This window comes from Antechinus flavipes, chromosome 3 (assembly GCF_016432865.1).
Source record: "Antechinus flavipes isolate AdamAnt ecotype Samford, QLD, Australia chromosome 3, AdamAnt_v2, whole genome shotgun sequence".
Classification (NCBI taxonomy): Eukaryota; Metazoa; Chordata; class Mammalia; order Dasyuromorphia; family Dasyuridae; genus Antechinus; species Antechinus flavipes.
Genome location: NC_067400.1, coordinates 238,991,233 through 239,008,627, shown reverse-complemented (window position 1 = coordinate 239,008,627; position 17,395 = coordinate 238,991,233). Strand labels below are relative to the sequence as shown.

Here is a 17,395-nt window from a genome sequence, read left to right as displayed (position 1 = left end):
TTAGGACAACGTGATAAAAAAATTCTTAAATATTAATGATTAGTCTCTTGATCTGAAGAGAGTAATCTTAATAATTTCATACAAATCTATTTCAATTAATTTTGGCAAATAAAAAAATAGTTCTTTATTTGGATCTCTGATGTAGCTATGTAATTAATCTGATAAAAATACAACTTTGAAAATTATACAATAAATATAATTTATCATAAATTATGATTAATTTTGTTAATTATTATGATAAATTGCTTAATAAATTATTTCATGTTCCTAATGGCATAATATCTTATCCCAAAATAAATACTTGCTGATTTATCTTGAAATATCAATTCTATAATAATCTGAGTTGCAAAAAAAAATTTAGAGAAATATCAAACTTGAATAGACTGAAAAAAATTAAGTTCACTTAGTATGAATTTAGGTTATCAAGACTGAAATAAATTTACCCTAAATGTTAGCAAAGTTAAGACTGATACACTATAATAGAAAGATAATTTGCATATGATTTAGTAATAAAAAACAAAGATGGAAATTCAATTGTTTCTATATAATCCAGGTATATACATTTGATAATACATAAATTTATTCCCACAAGCCAAGACAATTGATAAGCACATTTGTAACAATTAGTCTTAAACAGTTTTGTAACAGTCTTTCATTAGAATCTATCTCAAATACTTTAAAAATCCATAACACAAAGCTTGAATCAAAGAACACAGTAATTATGAAGTGTAAGGAAGATGAATAAAACCTATTTATTTATTAGAAAAAAAATGCATTTTTTAAACCTTGTATTAGTTTGCTACATGAAAAAAATCACTGTTCTTACAGCTATGATTTATTGATAACAAGGAGAACTAGGTAGTGAGCATGGATTGACTAACATATGGTGCTTTATATATGGAAGATATTCCATAAATATTTTTTTGGTTGACTTAGTAGAAACCATTACCTTGAATAAAGTATTTTTTAGATGAGGCTGTTGTAACCCCTAAAAATAGAAGACAAGTATGTTGATATATCATTTGTAATTTTTCTTAATTCAAAGCATGAAATTGAATATCAATATAAAATTGGTTATATAATTCATTTAAAAATAAATCATAATCTAACTGCACAAATGTGTTTTTTTCCAAGTGTAATATAGATTAAATCTTTCATTTAAATACAAGTTAATTTCTTTTTCTCTTCTTATACCTCCTGTATTTTTGGTTACATTCTCCTACTTTTCCTATGTCATCTTCTGTGCTACTATCACTAGTTTCTGGCTGCCATTTTCTTTTATTCATTAGATAAAAGTCCCAGTCAGTTGGTTGGTGAACAAACTCAAAAGAACTTGATCTAGCATCCAAATGTGAAAGAGGATTTAGCATGGATAATAGAGAAAAGCTTGAAGCTAGTGGTGGCGTCATCTGGCATTTTGAAGGTTGTGCCATCAGATTGTATATAGGATGTTGCTATGATTAAAAAAAGATTTATGGATAAGAACAAGGCAATAAATGTAACAATTTCTGTACATTCTAAATACATAAGTGCTTATTAAATCAAGGTATTTATTGGTAAAGGAGGTATAGGGAAGTTTCTGAAATAGAAATTAAAGACAATCAAAATATATGACATAACACTATAAGGTAGATAGATGAGACACAGAAAAACTGCCTTAGTTATTAATCATAAATTAAAGATTGTTTTAAAGATAAGGGAATTAAGATTCCCCTCAACTTATAAGGATCAGACCTTCAGAGTTGAGAAAAAACAAAGGGGAGGAAAAACATGTGTTGGTCAGCCCATGATTTACAGCTGAACAGGTTCCCTCAATATATTTATCTTGGTTACTTCCTAGGACAATAAGAGAAGAATATCAAGCTGAATAGCATTTGAATAAATGAAAACTACTTATTGTTGCAAATATCCATTTATTTAATGCCAATATTTTCCTTTTAATGCAATGTGACTGCAAACCATAAAATGCCACAAGTTTGAATTTAAAATTTCAAATGGAATCAAAGACACTTATATTTATATTAAATAAGCTGGAAATTGTTATCAAATAGCACTCACACTTAAGTAGTAGAAGCAGAATGGTTTAGGACAGTAGTGTCAAACTCAAATAGAAAGGAGATTTAATTCATGTATATATTTCTTTCAGAGTACATGCTGACAGTTTTAAAATTTTGTGTTATATATGTTTTATTGTATTTATTTATTTCATTAAATATTTTACATTTCCATTTGAATCTGGTACAGCAACACAGGCTATGGGAAAGCCCACAGGTTATGTTTGACATCTCTGGAGTAACGGATAGAGAGCAAGCCTCAAAACCAATATCTTGGTGTAAATTCTATCTCTGAAATATACTAGATATGTGACCTTGTACAACTGACTTAATCATCAATCCTCTAGATAAATCTTTAATATTGTAAGTTACAGAGAGGGAGCCAATTTTACTGGTTTAAAGGGGTTCCTTCATCCAGGAGTTCCTTATGCTAATGAAATCATGGTTATCCCTATATTAAAAAATACTTGAAAATAGTATAGAGGAAAGAAATATATGATCAGAAAATGAAATATGAGAGGCCAATCAATAAATAGTCAAGATATTAAATGGTTGAGCAGAAAGCCCCTAGCAGGAGGAACAAATTTGTTAAGGACAATTTATGAGAAAATAAACAAGAACCGTTTGATAAGAATTGATTTAAATCTACAGAAGGAATACTCATACTGATGAAATCTCAAATATAAAAAAGATCAATAAATTTAAGGTTAAACTTACAAATTATTCTTAAGCAATAAATTCTTTATCACTCAAGAATTTTTCAATGTGAATGGGAGGTGGGGAAGGATATATTTAGAAAAAAAAGTCATAAAATCAAAAGACATCAATAAATGAGATAGAAAATCTTCAAAGCCTAACTATAATTTATGTCTTGCTTCATTTGCAGTAAGAATGTCAGTATGGATATGGTACAATTCTTACAGTAATATGCTTACTCATTGATTTAATTACCACATATTTAGAACAAAAACAGCTAACTTAAAATTTACAGAGTAGCTAAAAACTGGTATCAATCTTATCATTATCTTTCCCCAGCTCTAATACTCTGCCCCATAATTATATTTTAAAATTTATAACAAATAGCTTGCAAAGCTTTTTGTAATTAGATTAATCACAGAAAGCAAGTTACTATAGGCCAAATATGAAAACACATTCAGCTTATAACATTCTTTTTATTTTTTAAACTGCACATGCCCTACTGACTTCTACCTCTTTCTAATGATAAATTTTGGTTATTAGAAGTCCTCCTTACCATCTATTTCTTGAGATAACAGATATATGGGGATTCAGTGTAAAGATAATACAGTAGTATAACAACATACTATAAGAAACAAAATGAAAATTACATACCAGCTTTTTAAAAATAACTTATTTTTAATAACCCTGTACAGATTTGCCTTACAAAGTTTTTCTTTCTTCATTTTAAACTTGATATTATAAACTAAGCCAAATAAATGAAAAATAATAGAGAAGACATCAAAAAGACATAGGTTCAAGTTCTGATTCTAACACAAATTAGCTACATGATTATGACCAACCAAGTGCTCTAGGTTTCAGTTTCTGTGACCTGTGGCTCACAACCTCATAAGAGGTCTCACAACTGAAAGTAGGGGGTGCAACATAATTATTTATAATCAATAAATGTTTGATTTGTATACCTATAAAGCCAGAGTCATATAAAAATTTCTCAGGTAAAAAGGGGTTATGAGTGGGAAAAGTTTAAGAAACCCCACTGTAGGTATTACCTCTCTAAAATTATAATTTATGGAGGAATTGTTGATATGTATCAGATGAAAGAAATTTCCACACTAGGATTTTCCCATACTGAAGAAACCAGAAATAAAAACTGTTACTTCTCCCTAAACCAACAACAATAGCTATATATGTGTTCATGTGTATAGATATATATACACACACACATATGTGTGTGTGTATTTATACACACATATATTAAACTTACCATATTGTGAGAGCCAAATTCCTGAGTAAAGTTAACATCATTTGCTGTAAAAGTTTGTATGGGAAATGCTCTTGACAAATAGTCTTCATTTCTATGAAAAGAAATATAAAACCTAGAAATTTATACTTTTAAAAAATATAAATACACACACACACCTATCTTTTCTAGGAAGCAGTATATAAAAGAAATCACTAGTAGAAAAACAATCTTGACCACTTTAGGACCCCAATAGAGATTTCCTAGGACCTTGAGTTCAAGAGCTTTTGGAATAGTAATGCTTCTACTACAGTGGTCACACTCACCTTCTTGGGAAGTCTCTAATGTCTATAATGCATTTTTGTAACTTCCTGCAGATGCTAAAACCATATATATTGAAAACCCAGGAAATAGAGTTCTTGCTACTAAAGTCTAGGCATTGTCAAATGGTTCAATATGAGAAACTAAAAGGATTTTGTCAGGAAAAATTATATTAAAGATGAGATACTATCTTCTGTTTTGCTATTGCACCCTAAAGAAACTCCCATTTAATTTGCAGCTGAAATCTTCTATGTTCTTTCTGTGTTAGAATATAAACTCCTTGAGAGCATGGAGAGCATGTTTTATTTTTTAAATACATCTCCAAGGCAAAAACCCATGTTTAAATCTAAGTTCAGACTCTTACTAGCTATGTGTTCCTGGGAAAACCAGTTAACTTCTGTTTGAATTCCTTCAAATGCAAAATGGAAATAACAATAACATGTACCTATCCAGATTGTGAGAAATAAATAATATTTGTAAAAAGCTTAATATGGAACATAATAGGTACTTAATAAATGCTTATTTCCTTCCTTTCTTTTTTGCTGCAAGACTAGTTTGTCTGATGTGTTACTGAATTTGATACTTTCCTCCTACTTTCTTTCACTTCTGAATTTTCTAAAAAATTCTATAATTTCTACCTCAATTATTATCATGACAGTTGTAGCAGATGTTCTAATATGTGGAGAGGGAGAGGGGACAGGAAGAAGCAGGGTCTGCATCAGCCATTTGTAGATGGATTGGACACTGTCTAAACAAAAGTGATGGCTGTCTATTTAAGGAATGATGACATTTTCTTTTTAGATTTTCCCTTAGTAATTATTGTAATTAGATTTTACCAGCATAAAAATATTAAAAGAAGAACACTATGTGATTTTTCTCTGGTCTTAGAGATTAAGTGGATGTATCTCTGCTTCAGATCAGAAAACTAAAAACAGAGAATCCTCTAAGTCCAGTCTACCAATCTTTAACCCAATAATATAGTTATAAAAAAGAATATAATGTACTGGATGTACTACTACTTGAAGTTGAAAATGATAAAGTTTATACTTCTTTTAAAACATTCTATTTTCACTTCTCTTTTATTAAACAGGTTTACCCTACTTTGATAACAAAGTAAGGTATTCCTCAATACTCTGAATTGGTAGCAAATGTGTGGATATGCACATACATCTTTATAGACATTTATATGTATATATAAACATCATTAGCTCTCATTTTCATTGGAATATGTGAACTTCTATCAATTTTTTTCTACAAACTATTTTATTACCTGTAAATTTGTGAATTTATGTTAACATAGTTCTCAGCAACTTGGTTATTCAACTCAGCTGAATGGGAACTCCCTACAAAAGATCAGAAGATTATGTGAGTTATAATTTCCTAAATAGTTTTGTTTTTGATTTTTCACTAAATCAAATAAAGTGGCAGAGTGGTCATGATTAAAATAGATCCATGTAATATATTTCTATGACCTTGGATGAAGGAATAATATAGAGTTTTTCCATCAAACACACATACATGATTCTTATTGAATTACAAATACTATATATTCAATTTTACTGCATTTCATAAAAATTGTATTTTTATAACAGGGTTATAGATGTCATTTACATCTTTAAAACTATCATTACCACTTTTGCTTTTATGTAAAAGGTTTTAACTATCAAGTCTGTAATGATAAGGAAAATGCAACACTACATTACAGAATGAAAGACAGGAATGGGGTATAACATATATGTTGGGCAAATCTTTAGGTATTAGTCAGCTATATGCCCCAAAGAAAACATCTATTGAACTCTTTTAAAAACATGTAACAGACTATTCTCAAAGAAAGAAGCTATTTATTTAATTTTCCACTTGCCAGAAATAAATTGAGACAAAAAGCTCTTCTCCCAAGAAGGGAATGCTTCTAGTTCAAAGGGGAAAAATCAGACAATAGAAAACATGAAGTGTTGATTCAGGTTCTTTGACATATTAAGGAGGGATTACAAACATTTATTTCAGAAATACAGCTAGCTCCAGAAAACTGATGAACACATAGCACTATTATTGTGAGGTTCTCTGAGTCCTAAAAAGTATGGTATCACCATGTAACAGAATACTAGTATTCACAGTATTTTTTATAATCAACAATGACAAGTGAGCAAAAAACTTGCAATTCTAACATCAAAAAACCCTTAGTCCCATGAACCTGGCTCATTCTGAAGCCTCAGTTAAATGAAATGACAGTAAAACGTATTAAAACAAAATGATAAAGCTGAGAGGGTTCCAAATGATCATCTTATCCAAATATTTCATGTAATAAATGAAGAAACTGGGGTACAAAGGAGTTTAGCGATTTATTCATATAATAAGCTTATGTTATAGCTAGAACTATGGCTCAAACCATTATTCTTTAGGTCTTGTCTCTGTTAATTTGGTAGAATATTCAGGATTAGTCATTTGACCTATGTATTAATAACAACATAAAACTTAACTACCACATTTTAAATTGTTACAATGTGAATTCAAGAAGTATAGGACTTACCAAATCTATATTGCACATTAATTGGTCTACCATATAAACGAATTCCATTTAACAAAGCTATAGCATAGGATACTGATTCTTGATGTTTAAAACAGACAAATCCAAAAGGTTTGGGTTTTCCTTCTTTATCCTTACATATGGTCACTCTGGTTAATGGTCCGGCCTGCAATGAACTTAAAAGTTATTTTGTCATAAATCTCAAAAGTTATTCTTTACTCTTATGCCAGTTTAGTTATTATAAATCATGATCTCAAAGGTATATATATATATATATATATATGTATAAGAAATCACTTGCAGAATTTTACATAATATTATAATAAAATATACATAATATTATATTATACAATACATTATTGTATATTATGTTGTAATATATAAAATTTACAAAATTTAATATAACATGCCATCAGTATTTTACTCAAGCATCTTATAATAGGGACTCTTATTTACTAATTTAAAAGGCATCTTATATTTGAAACCATTTAGAAGATTTCTGTTTTTAAAAAGTCTTTATATTCAATTTATATAAGTATTAACACAATCTTTGTTATATAATATGAGTACTTCAGAACATTAACAATAATGAATACGATTTTAAATGGTTTAAATATCTCTCATATTATGAATGACAAACTTTTAAAATAAAATTCTTACATAGCCCAGATGGAAATCTAAAATACATGGTCAAAGGTTTTAACTTTATAACCAGATCAATTCCTAAACATAATACTTAATTCCTTTAGATCTGAGGTATCAAACTCATTGCAGAGTAATGTCTGAACTAGATTAAAATATAATCAGGAAATATTTAGCAAAATAAAATAAAAATATAATACAACGTAATATTAATTTTGGCCTTAGATGATATAGCACTCTTACCAAAATTAGAAAATAAGTAAACAGAATAAGTGGCATTTTAACATTCTTTTTCTGTTCCTTTATATACTGTCAGCATTCAATGGGAAAAGAAAGTTTCAGATTTCAGAGAATCAAGTTTACATAAAAGGAACTTTGAATTTGGAAATGTAAAATCATTTCTGAAACCATTTAATCATGGAATTTCTCAGTTGGAAGAAATCAGGTACTATCTTTACATCAACAAGAGTCTCCTGTAATATACATGAAACATTCTTCCAGTTTCTGATTGAAAACCTGTTGTAAAGAGGATGCCAATACTTTCCAAAGCATTCAATTTTCTCTTCTGCATAGTTCTAATTGTTCATAAGTTTTTCTTTACCTCAAGCTTACTATCATCCCTACATCCACTTATCTATTTGTAACGGACAGATTTCTCCTTATTCTGTTATCTGTGAAAAAGTAGAATTTGTCTATTCCTTTTTCCACATGAGAGTTTTGCAAATTCTTGAACAAAATCATTGTATCACTTCCAAGTCTTTTCACTTTTGTGAGCTATATAAAAGCAATCCCTTCAATTGATCTTCACATATCTCAATCCTGAGAACTTTCGACCTTGTTTTGTCAAACCAATTGTTTAGATTTCCATACAACTGTTATCTACATCATATTTGTCAATAAATAAACATATATTATTATTGGTCTATTTAGTGTCAGACACCGTGTTAAGCATTAGGCATACAAAAAGGTATAAAAGGCAAGCCTTAACCTAAAGGAGCTTATAATCTAATGAAGGAAACAAAATGCAATCAAATATAAACAAAGTTATATACAGTGTAAATAGGAAGACATTGAAACAGGAAGATAGAGGAGTTAGGGAAGATTTCCTATAAAGGGTAGGATTTTAGTAAGCCAGGAAGATCAGTAGTTGGAGCAGAAAAGAAAAAGGAAAGATGAGGTTAGTCCAGCCTGATTTATTTTTTTTTCTATGATGTCAAGTTAGCTTTTTATAATCAGTTTCTTTTTCTAGACACTCATTAACTAATTTTTAAATAATTAATTCTTGGAAAAATCCTAGCCTATAAGTCAAGCTCACTGGCTACACATTTTCATGCTCCATTCTCTCTCTTTTTAAAATTAGTATGGTATTTCTAGTTCTCTTAGTGTATTAAAACATAGTTCATCTGGGACTAACCTGAAGTGCAGTTAGATGCTTTCATCCTATCTCCCTAACTACCTTGGGAATCAACTCTCAAATTGCTATTTTTGTTGCATTCAGAGACAATCTTCTTTGTCTAAGGAAACAAGTAATAAAAACTAGGCTGCTCAACTTTCTAGTTATCATTATCTATTTTATCTAGACAGTTTACCCTCTCATCCCATTTCACCCAATGTAGTGAAAATAATCAAATTCCTTAGGTTTTCTCATCAACCCCAGTTTATTGTAAGCTTTAATTCCTATCACAGTTCCTAAAGGATACTGTCCTATTATATTATTTATTTCCAACAACTTTTTTTGTTTACATGTTTTATATAGGCTTTTTCTAAAATATTTGAATTTCCTGATTGGTTCCTTATATAGCCACACCGATCTCTTTAAACAGTTCCCCTTTGAATGTTGGAGGGGATGTGGTAAAACAGGGACACTGATACATTGTTGTTGGAATTGTGAACACATCCAGCCATTCTGGAGAGCAATTTGGAACTATGCTCAAAAAGTTATCAAACTGTGCATACCCTTTGATCCAGCAGTGTTTCTACTGGGCTTATACCCCAAAGAGATACTAAAGAAAGGAAAGGGACCTATATGTGCCAAAATGTTTGTGGCAGCCCTGTTTGTAGTGGCTAGAAGCTGGAAAATGAAAGGATGTCCATCAATTGGAGAATGGTTGAGTAAATTGTGGTATATGAATGTTATGGAATATTATTGTTCTGTAAGGAATGACCAGCAGGATGAATACAGAGAGGACTGGCGAGACTTACATGAACTGATGCTAAGTGAAATGAGCAGAACCAGGAGATCATTATATACCTCAACAACAATACTGTTTGAGGATGTATTCTGATGGAAGTGGATCTCTTTGATAAAGAGAGTTTTAATTGATCAAAGATGGACAGAAGCAGCTACACCCAGAGAAAGAACACTGGGAAATGACTATAAACTGCTTGCATTTTTGTTTTTCTTCCCGGGTTATTTATACCTTCTGAATTCAATTCTCCCTGTGCAACAAGAAAACTGTTCGGTTCTGCACACATATATTGTATCTAGGATATAATGCAACCCATTCAACATGTAAAGGACTGCTTGCCATCTGGGGGAGGGGGTGGAGGGAGGGAGGGGAAAAATTGGAACAGAAGTGAATGCAAGGGATAATGCTGTAAAAAATTACCCTGGCATGCGTTCTATCAATAAAAAGTTATTTTAAAAAAATAAACAGTTCCCCTTTTCCTCTTCATCAAAACACTTCTGTTTATCCCTTGGAAATTTCATTCCTAAAACATCTCATATCTCCTGAGCTTCCTCAAGTAGAATTTTAGTCAGTCTTTTAGTTTTTATCCTTTTCCTGAATCCTTTAAATCTTCTTTACCTAACCTACAGTACATATCAAAATATGCAAGTTTTCCTTTCTTCTACCACAAAACCTAAGAGGGAATGGTATTTTTCTCTTCTGCAAAGTTGCTAGTTCTACTCTAGCAATCAATTTCTCATTGTTGCTAAGAATTAGATTCAGAATAGAAATTCCTTTTGCTGCTTCTTACACCTTTAGAAAATATTAAATACTATAATGCTAAAATGTATCCCAAGAGATAAATCACTTCCTTTTATTATATTTAGATGAGCATGTAAAGATAAAAGTACATTTTGTTGACAAAAAAGACTAATACTATATTTGTATTGATATATATTAAACGTAAAAGTTTTTGTACCTTGATACTATCTGTCTTAACAAAAGAAAAATTTGAATCTTTTAAAAGCTAAAATCCAAGTAAAGTAAAATCCAAGCTGAAGACAAAGTAATTAATATTTTAAGGTAGCCATATCCTGTTGATATGACTGCTTTTACAAAGTTTCTAAGTTTATATGAACGTGGTTTATTCAACTAGTGAAATGAAATTATTATGGAAAGCATAAAACCATGAAAGGAAGTTTATTTATGTCTCAGAATTTGTAATTAAAAGTTTTTATTTCTAGCATTTTAAAATACTACTAATGAATAAGCTAATCAAACTAGAAATATAATGAATCATAATAACAAAATTATAGTTGGACCTTAGAAATGATCTGGAAGCTTCTTCCCTTTGGAAACTGAGATACAGAGAAGTTAGGTGACCTCTGAAAGATCTAGTGGTATAATCTAAGCAAGCACTCAATTTTCTGATTCCCAGTTTGATTTATAGCATTATTAAAATACTATGTATTGTAATCACTATCCTTCATGATGTCTGGCATTGGATCTTTATTATTTTAAGCTGATTTAATTTCCAGAGAAAGGTGAGCTGGAATTTGGGGAAATAGTACAGGAATTCTCAGCTAAGAACTTTCCAAGAGGGACAGCAAGGTGGTTCAGTGGCCTTAGAGTCAGGAGGACCTGAGTTCAAATCTAGCCTCAAATACTTAATGCTTCCTAGCTGTGTGACCCTGGGCAAGTCACTTAATCCAAACTCCTTCACCAAATTAATAAGTTAAATATTAAAAATGAACTGTTCAAGAGTCAAAGATAGTATCATCCCAGGTGTAAGAGCATCCATCATACAACAATAGATGAGTAGTACCACCTTACCAAAACCCACTACCAAAATAGCCCACCCCAAACCCACACCTGTCTGTAAAGTTTTTCTCTGAGAAGATATAATCCTTGCTCCTTATTACAACCTCCCCTTTCTATGAGGTTTACTCCCATCCTTCTATACCAGCCTACCCTTAACTGAGAAGTTCTGAGGTTTTTCTGTCATATTTTTCAAATTCAATACCTAGATCATATGTGGTATTGCTCTTTAACTCAAACTCTTTGAGATCCCACTTGGTGACCTCAATATACATGTCATATCTTGAAAATTGTCATTAACTAGTTTAACAACCTCTTCAAATTCTGTAACTTAGATTAGACATGTCAAATTTTCTACCCACAAAGCTCTTATTTTCAGTGAAGCCTAAACCAGATTAAAATGTAACTTGGAAATGTTTAACAAAATAAGTAAAAAATACAATACAACATAGATGACATTAACTTGCATTGTTCTAAGCTAATCTGTGGCCCACAGGGATCTTTCTACTTGAATGCTATGCTAGTGACAATCATCTTCAATTGATCTTGACCAAGACCATGACCTTGATGAACTGTTCAACTTCCTTGTTCCAGAAATTCAAATTTTTTTTATAACAGCCCCTGTCTTTCCATTTTTTCCTTTACTTCATTTTGTCAAAACATCCTTCCTTCTCTTTTGAACTTCAATCAAGCCACCCTTCTTTTAGTTACTCTTTGCTCTGGCCTTTCTTTGATCCCTTTGAAATCAAGATTGTTAGTTAATTTATACTGTACTCTATATTTGCACCCCTTGCGCTATTGCTACTTATGCCTTGTTAAACCTGAATCCTGAATTGTTCGTCCTGTTATTCCTTCTATATTCCAACTTGAATACTGCTGAATGACACTAGAGGAAAATGCACAATCCTATCATCTAGGTCCACTACAAATTTATAAAGTATCATAGACTTCTGGTTAGAAGGGGACTTGAAAGTCACTGAGCCCAAATATCTGAATAAATATACATATATATACACAACAGTTTTTATAAAGAAGGCACAGATAAGTTAAGTGACTTGTCTAGAGGTTACACTGATAGTAAGTGTCAGAGACAAAATTTGAATTTAGATCTTCCTGACTCCAAATTAAGACTCTATCTTCTATGACACTGATATTATACTTAAGTAGAAATGGGGCTCACTCATCTATATAAGGATCTCTGAGGGCTACATATTGACTTAGGTTTTTTGGTTTTGTTTTGTTTTTTTGGCTGAGGCAATTGGGGTTAAGTGACTTGCCCAAGGTCACACAGCTAGAAGGACTTAGTTTTAAAATATAAGGTTAGCTATGCTTTATTATATTTTTATTTGTTTTGGTAAATATTTCCAATTACCATTTTAAACTGGTTCAGGCTATCATTGGGAGTGTTACAAGCCTACTTGCTATGACATCCTATATCCATTAAAAATATATTTAGATTTCACTTATTTTAAAAATCTTTGCTTGACCTTACTACCCTCTCATCCTAGATTTTTCCTCCTTTTCACAGAGAAATTCCTGTTTTTGTGTAGAAAAACATACTGATTGCTTTTCTTTCTTAATCTCCCACTGACTTCTCAACCCTTTGCAAACTGACAAAATTTACTGATGCTGAACTAAGTACTGTGCCACCCAGCTATTCAATTTCTATGTTATTTGTATGTATTTTTCCCAGAGTAATATATGCACAAGTTCTCCACAATTTTCTTTTATGATTTCTCACATGCAGTATTCAGATTTTTAAAAATTTTGCTGAGTTCTGTAGTCCTTATCTCTATATACCCTATCTTCTCTACTTACTCTAATTACTAGTTTAAATTCATTCCTAATTTCTTCCTTTGTGAATTTTATTTTTCTTTCAAACTACTTTAGAATTTCTTGTTTCATGATCTCTAAAGTTCCCGTTTCTTTTTTTCCAACAGGAATGAAGGTTTTCTCTGATGTTTTACTTTGATGATCATCTTGTTTTGTGTGGTGCATTTCTATTGAGGCTTTTTCTCTTGATATATTTGCTATTTCAGCCTTTCTTCTGCACTCCCAGGCATTTCCTCTTTAGTCTCCTCCCTTTCACCACTCAAAGCCTTCTGAAAATGGGCTGCAGGATGCTTCTAGCCTTATCTCCCAGCTGCCTTTCAGCCTTTTACACATTATAATGCATATTATTTCCCTTCACATACTTAACATTACAGGAAAATTGATCCACATGACATTCCTGCTATTTCTCACATGACATTCCATCTCCCATAACCAAGCTTTGTCTAGACTATTGTTTATGTAGAATAAATTCTTGCTTAGCTTATTTCTCAAAAAGCCTAGCTTTCTTGAAGGCTCAGCTCCAGCACTACTTCCTATATAATGTCTTTCTTTTTCCTCCAATCTATGATGTCCCACTCCCAAAGTCCTTATAGTTACTTTATATTTCTATATGTTCTAATTAGAATGTAAGCTCTTTGAAAGGACTATTTAGTTTTTTGTCTTAATAGCTCCTACAAGTTAAATATTAAGTCCATGACAGCGAATTATTTAATCTGTCTTCTACCACTAGTATCCTTGAAATAATTTCCCTGAGATCTTCTGAGACCCTCCTTTATTAAAAGGGCTTTCTCATTTCTCCTTTCCATTCCCTAAGCCTCCAAATAAGCTTTAGTTATCTAAAATAAAAACTTCCCACAAAATCTCTCTCTTGACATTACTATATCTTAAATTTTAAAGTTATCAGTCTCTCTCTTCTCCTTTACTGGAAAATTTCTCTAACCAAATATATTTATTGCCTTTACTTCAACCTCCTCCAACTTACTTAACCTCATTGAACTCTTTTTGCTTTTACTGCTTTCCTGAATTTGCTCTTTCAAAGGTCATTAATGATTTCCTTGTTGCCAAATCCACTGGCTTTTCCCAAAAGAAGGAAGGGGGTGTCATCTTTAGATATGTTGAAAAAGTTCATAATCTCAAACTGAAAGAGAGGAAAGACAAAGTAAAGAAAGTTAGGAAGTGATTTTTAAATGGAAAATGTTAGTTCAAAAACAATTTTTCTTCAGGTTTCATGGTTATTATATAGCCTAATTCTTCATCATTTCCCATACTATTTATTTCACATTTCACAATGAAACTCACATTTCATTTAATAAGGATTTACTATTATGGATACAAAAATTCTTGCTAAAAACCAAAAACAGCAAAAAATAACATGAAAAAAGTGTTCTTTATGAATTTTTACAAACTACACCTCTAGGAAAGACAGTCAAAGAAAAAATGAGTCTATACAATAAACTGCCAATATAGAGCATTTTCTGGGAAAAAAAAAAAAAAAAGGTCCATTTCCCAAGCTTATTTAGTTGAAAAAATTCATACTTCATAGTGTCAATGATGTGGGAAAGATTCCTATCTTTGATTCCCAACCCTCCCCAGTTAATGTAAATTACCCTTTAACTCACAAATCTTGGTCCCTTTGAATTCCAATAGAAGATCCAGACCTGTCCCAGCCCCACTCGGATCTGAGCCAACTTTGGGGCTACACCCAAAAGCCCCTCGAGCTAAATCTCCCATTATAAAAGGGAGACACTGGGACCCCCTCTTTGCAGAGATTCCAAACATGCTAGCCATATGAGGACCTCCTGTCCACTGGACCCTTTGTCCAGTGTTCTCCTTATCTCTATCTTCACCTATCTCCTTATTTCCAAACCCAATAATAAACCTCTTTTATCAATCTAGCTCTCGGGCCAATAAATGCTTTTACTGGGGACTCATGCCACTACTAGACCCCATTTATTGCTGTATCCTTGCACCGAATCCAGGGGGATTACAGGGGAGCTCCATTTGGCTCCCTGTACCCCGAACCTGCCACTAGACCTCAACTAAACCCTAATTTCATTTAGGTACCTCAAATCTAGACCTCAACATCAGCATGTTTTTGAAAGACTCTGAAAGACCTTAAAGCTGGAAGACAGAATGGAGTTCATCCAGTTCCACTATTTTAATAGTTTAAAAAAAAAAAACTGAATTCCAGACTATTTGAAATAAACTACCACCTTTGTGACATTATTGTCATAATCTATATTGCAACTGATTTCTTTAGATATATTTATATTGGCACTCTTCATTTTCACTATATATTGATAGTCTTCAGTTGGGTTCAAAGTGCCATTAAACTAAAAATGTTTTCTGTTATTCATACCCACAATCAGTCTTAAAAATACTACTACTACTATATAAGTATGAAGATGAATTTAATTTTAATCAAAGCTTGACTGGACTGGCTCATGTCATCAAGATCTCCTGTTTTCATATACCTAAAAAAAAAGATAATGATGCAGGTGAAATTTTAGTTCCTTCTTTTGGAAGTAAAAAAAATGTCATTATTTGAAGCCAAAAGACCTGGATTGATATTCTAGCTTTGAGATATGCTGGCGGAGAAGGGTAATTTCCTCATCTTTAAAATGATGGAATTGAATGAGCTTTGAATATGAGTGTTTTTTAGGGCCAAAAGAAAACAAAAAGCTTGATGACTTAATTTATCTTGGAGAAAAAGATAATATAGATTTATAGATTTTGAACTGAATGGGAACTCAGAAGTCATTCACTTCAATATCCTAATCTTATAGACAATGAAATCAAATCCTCAAAATGTTAAATAATTGATCTAAGTCACACAGGAAGTAAAAGGTAGAAGTAACAAAAGAATTCATATCCTGCAATTCAAGCATGATACAATTGAAAGAGCACTGTAGGAACTATTTTCAAATTCTGCTTCTGATGCTTACTACCTATGTGACCTTAAGAAAAATCTTATTACTTTACTGGATGTCAGTTTCCTCCTTTATAAAATGAGGATGTTTCACTAACTCTTTAAAATATTTTCCAGTTCTAAAGTTATGATGCAACAAACTCATTCTAAAGCTAGGCATTGTGTAGTGAAAAAAATAAACAAAACTTATTTGAAGTCAGAGGATCTCAGTTCAAATCCCACTACCATTGTAGTTGGAAAAAAGTAAGTCACAACCTCTTGGTGCCTTCTTTTTTCCATCTGTAAAATGAAAAAGTTAGACTAAATAAATAAAATTAAGTTAAAATCCACCCCACCTTTTATTGTGCACGCTTTTTGCATATGTTCCTTATTAAAATGTTCCATGAGGGAACAAAATTGTTTTGTCTTGTTGGCTTTCTTCCCTTTTTTTGTATTTAGTATTTCCTGGCAGATATTAAGTGCTTAATAAATGCCTGTTAACTGACTCGTCTCAGATACTTAAATGTAATGGTGAGTCAGTCAGCATCTCTCAGTTTTATTAACATTAAGGAGGAGGAAGAGAATCTTAAAGTCCCTGGCTTACTTGATTCCTTTATTTTTGAGATACAATTCCTTTCATTGCAGCATTCTGCCTTACCACGCAGATTCCTGAGCCCTAAGTTCCTGCAGCTAGCGCATAGAAATTGGACTTTTAAAACTGAATATGGAAGAATAGGAATTCAGCAAAACAGAGAAGACAGTACTTAATCCTCTAGGCTGGAAGAGCCCAGCACAACCTGGCTCTCCCGGCCCTGCCCCCACCTCCTAAGCAAAAGCCTAGGGGAAAGAAGGCATTACCTGCAGAAATAGTTCATAAAGTATCTCTTCTCGCACCCTAGTCTCTAAATTTCCCACGAATACCGTCCGGTCTGCAGTCCTCTCCCATGTGTCTGACATTGTTCAATGACCCGCAGCTCCTTTCCCTTCGCCGCCTGCGCTTTACGCCACCGCACCCGGTACCCACAAAGCTTCCTCCTCTTCTAACTGGTCACCATAGAGATGGGGGCACGCCCCTCAGAGACTGGCCAGAGCTCCCTCCAATCGGCTTCCCCTCTCGGGTTTAGGACTCCATCAGGCTAAGAATTAAAACATGCTAAACTCGGATTGTGGAGATGCAAAGGAGAAACAAAA

At 32.1% G+C, this 17,395-nt stretch overlaps 1 protein-coding gene across 1 annotated transcript; it reads right to left on the bottom strand.

Annotated features, from left to right (window-relative positions):
* Positions 1 to 281: 281 nt before the first annotated feature.
* Positions 282 to 17,193, bottom strand: RBM11 (RNA binding motif protein 11). The gene is made up of 5 exons (XM_051984744.1): positions 17,063 to 17,193; positions 6,839 to 7,001; positions 5,582 to 5,654; positions 4,015 to 4,105; positions 282 to 1,454 (listed from the first exon to the last, which is right to left on the bottom strand). Exons 1-5 carry the CDS (start codon positions 17,159 to 17,161, stop codon positions 1,170 to 1,172), a joined length of 711 nt encoding a protein of 236 aa, XP_051840704.1. The 5' UTR covers positions 17,162 to 17,193; the 3' UTR covers positions 282 to 1,169.
* Between the last annotated feature and the right edge of the window lie 202 nt (positions 17,194 to 17,395).

Excerpts from the sequence above, each read along its gene's own strand:
- RBM11 (XM_051984744.1), bottom strand. The coding sequence starts at position 17,161 with ATGTCAGACACATGGGAGAGGACTGCAGACCGGACGGTATTCGTGGGA. Across the intron at positions 7,002-17,062 it reads TTTATGAACTATTTCTGCAG|GCCGGACCATTAACCAGAGT; the intron begins GTAATGCCTTCT and ends AGTTCATTGCAG. Across the intron at positions 1,455-4,014 it reads AATTTGGCTCTCACAATATG|CAACATCCTATATACAATCT; the intron begins GTAAGTTTAATA and ends TTTTAATCATAG.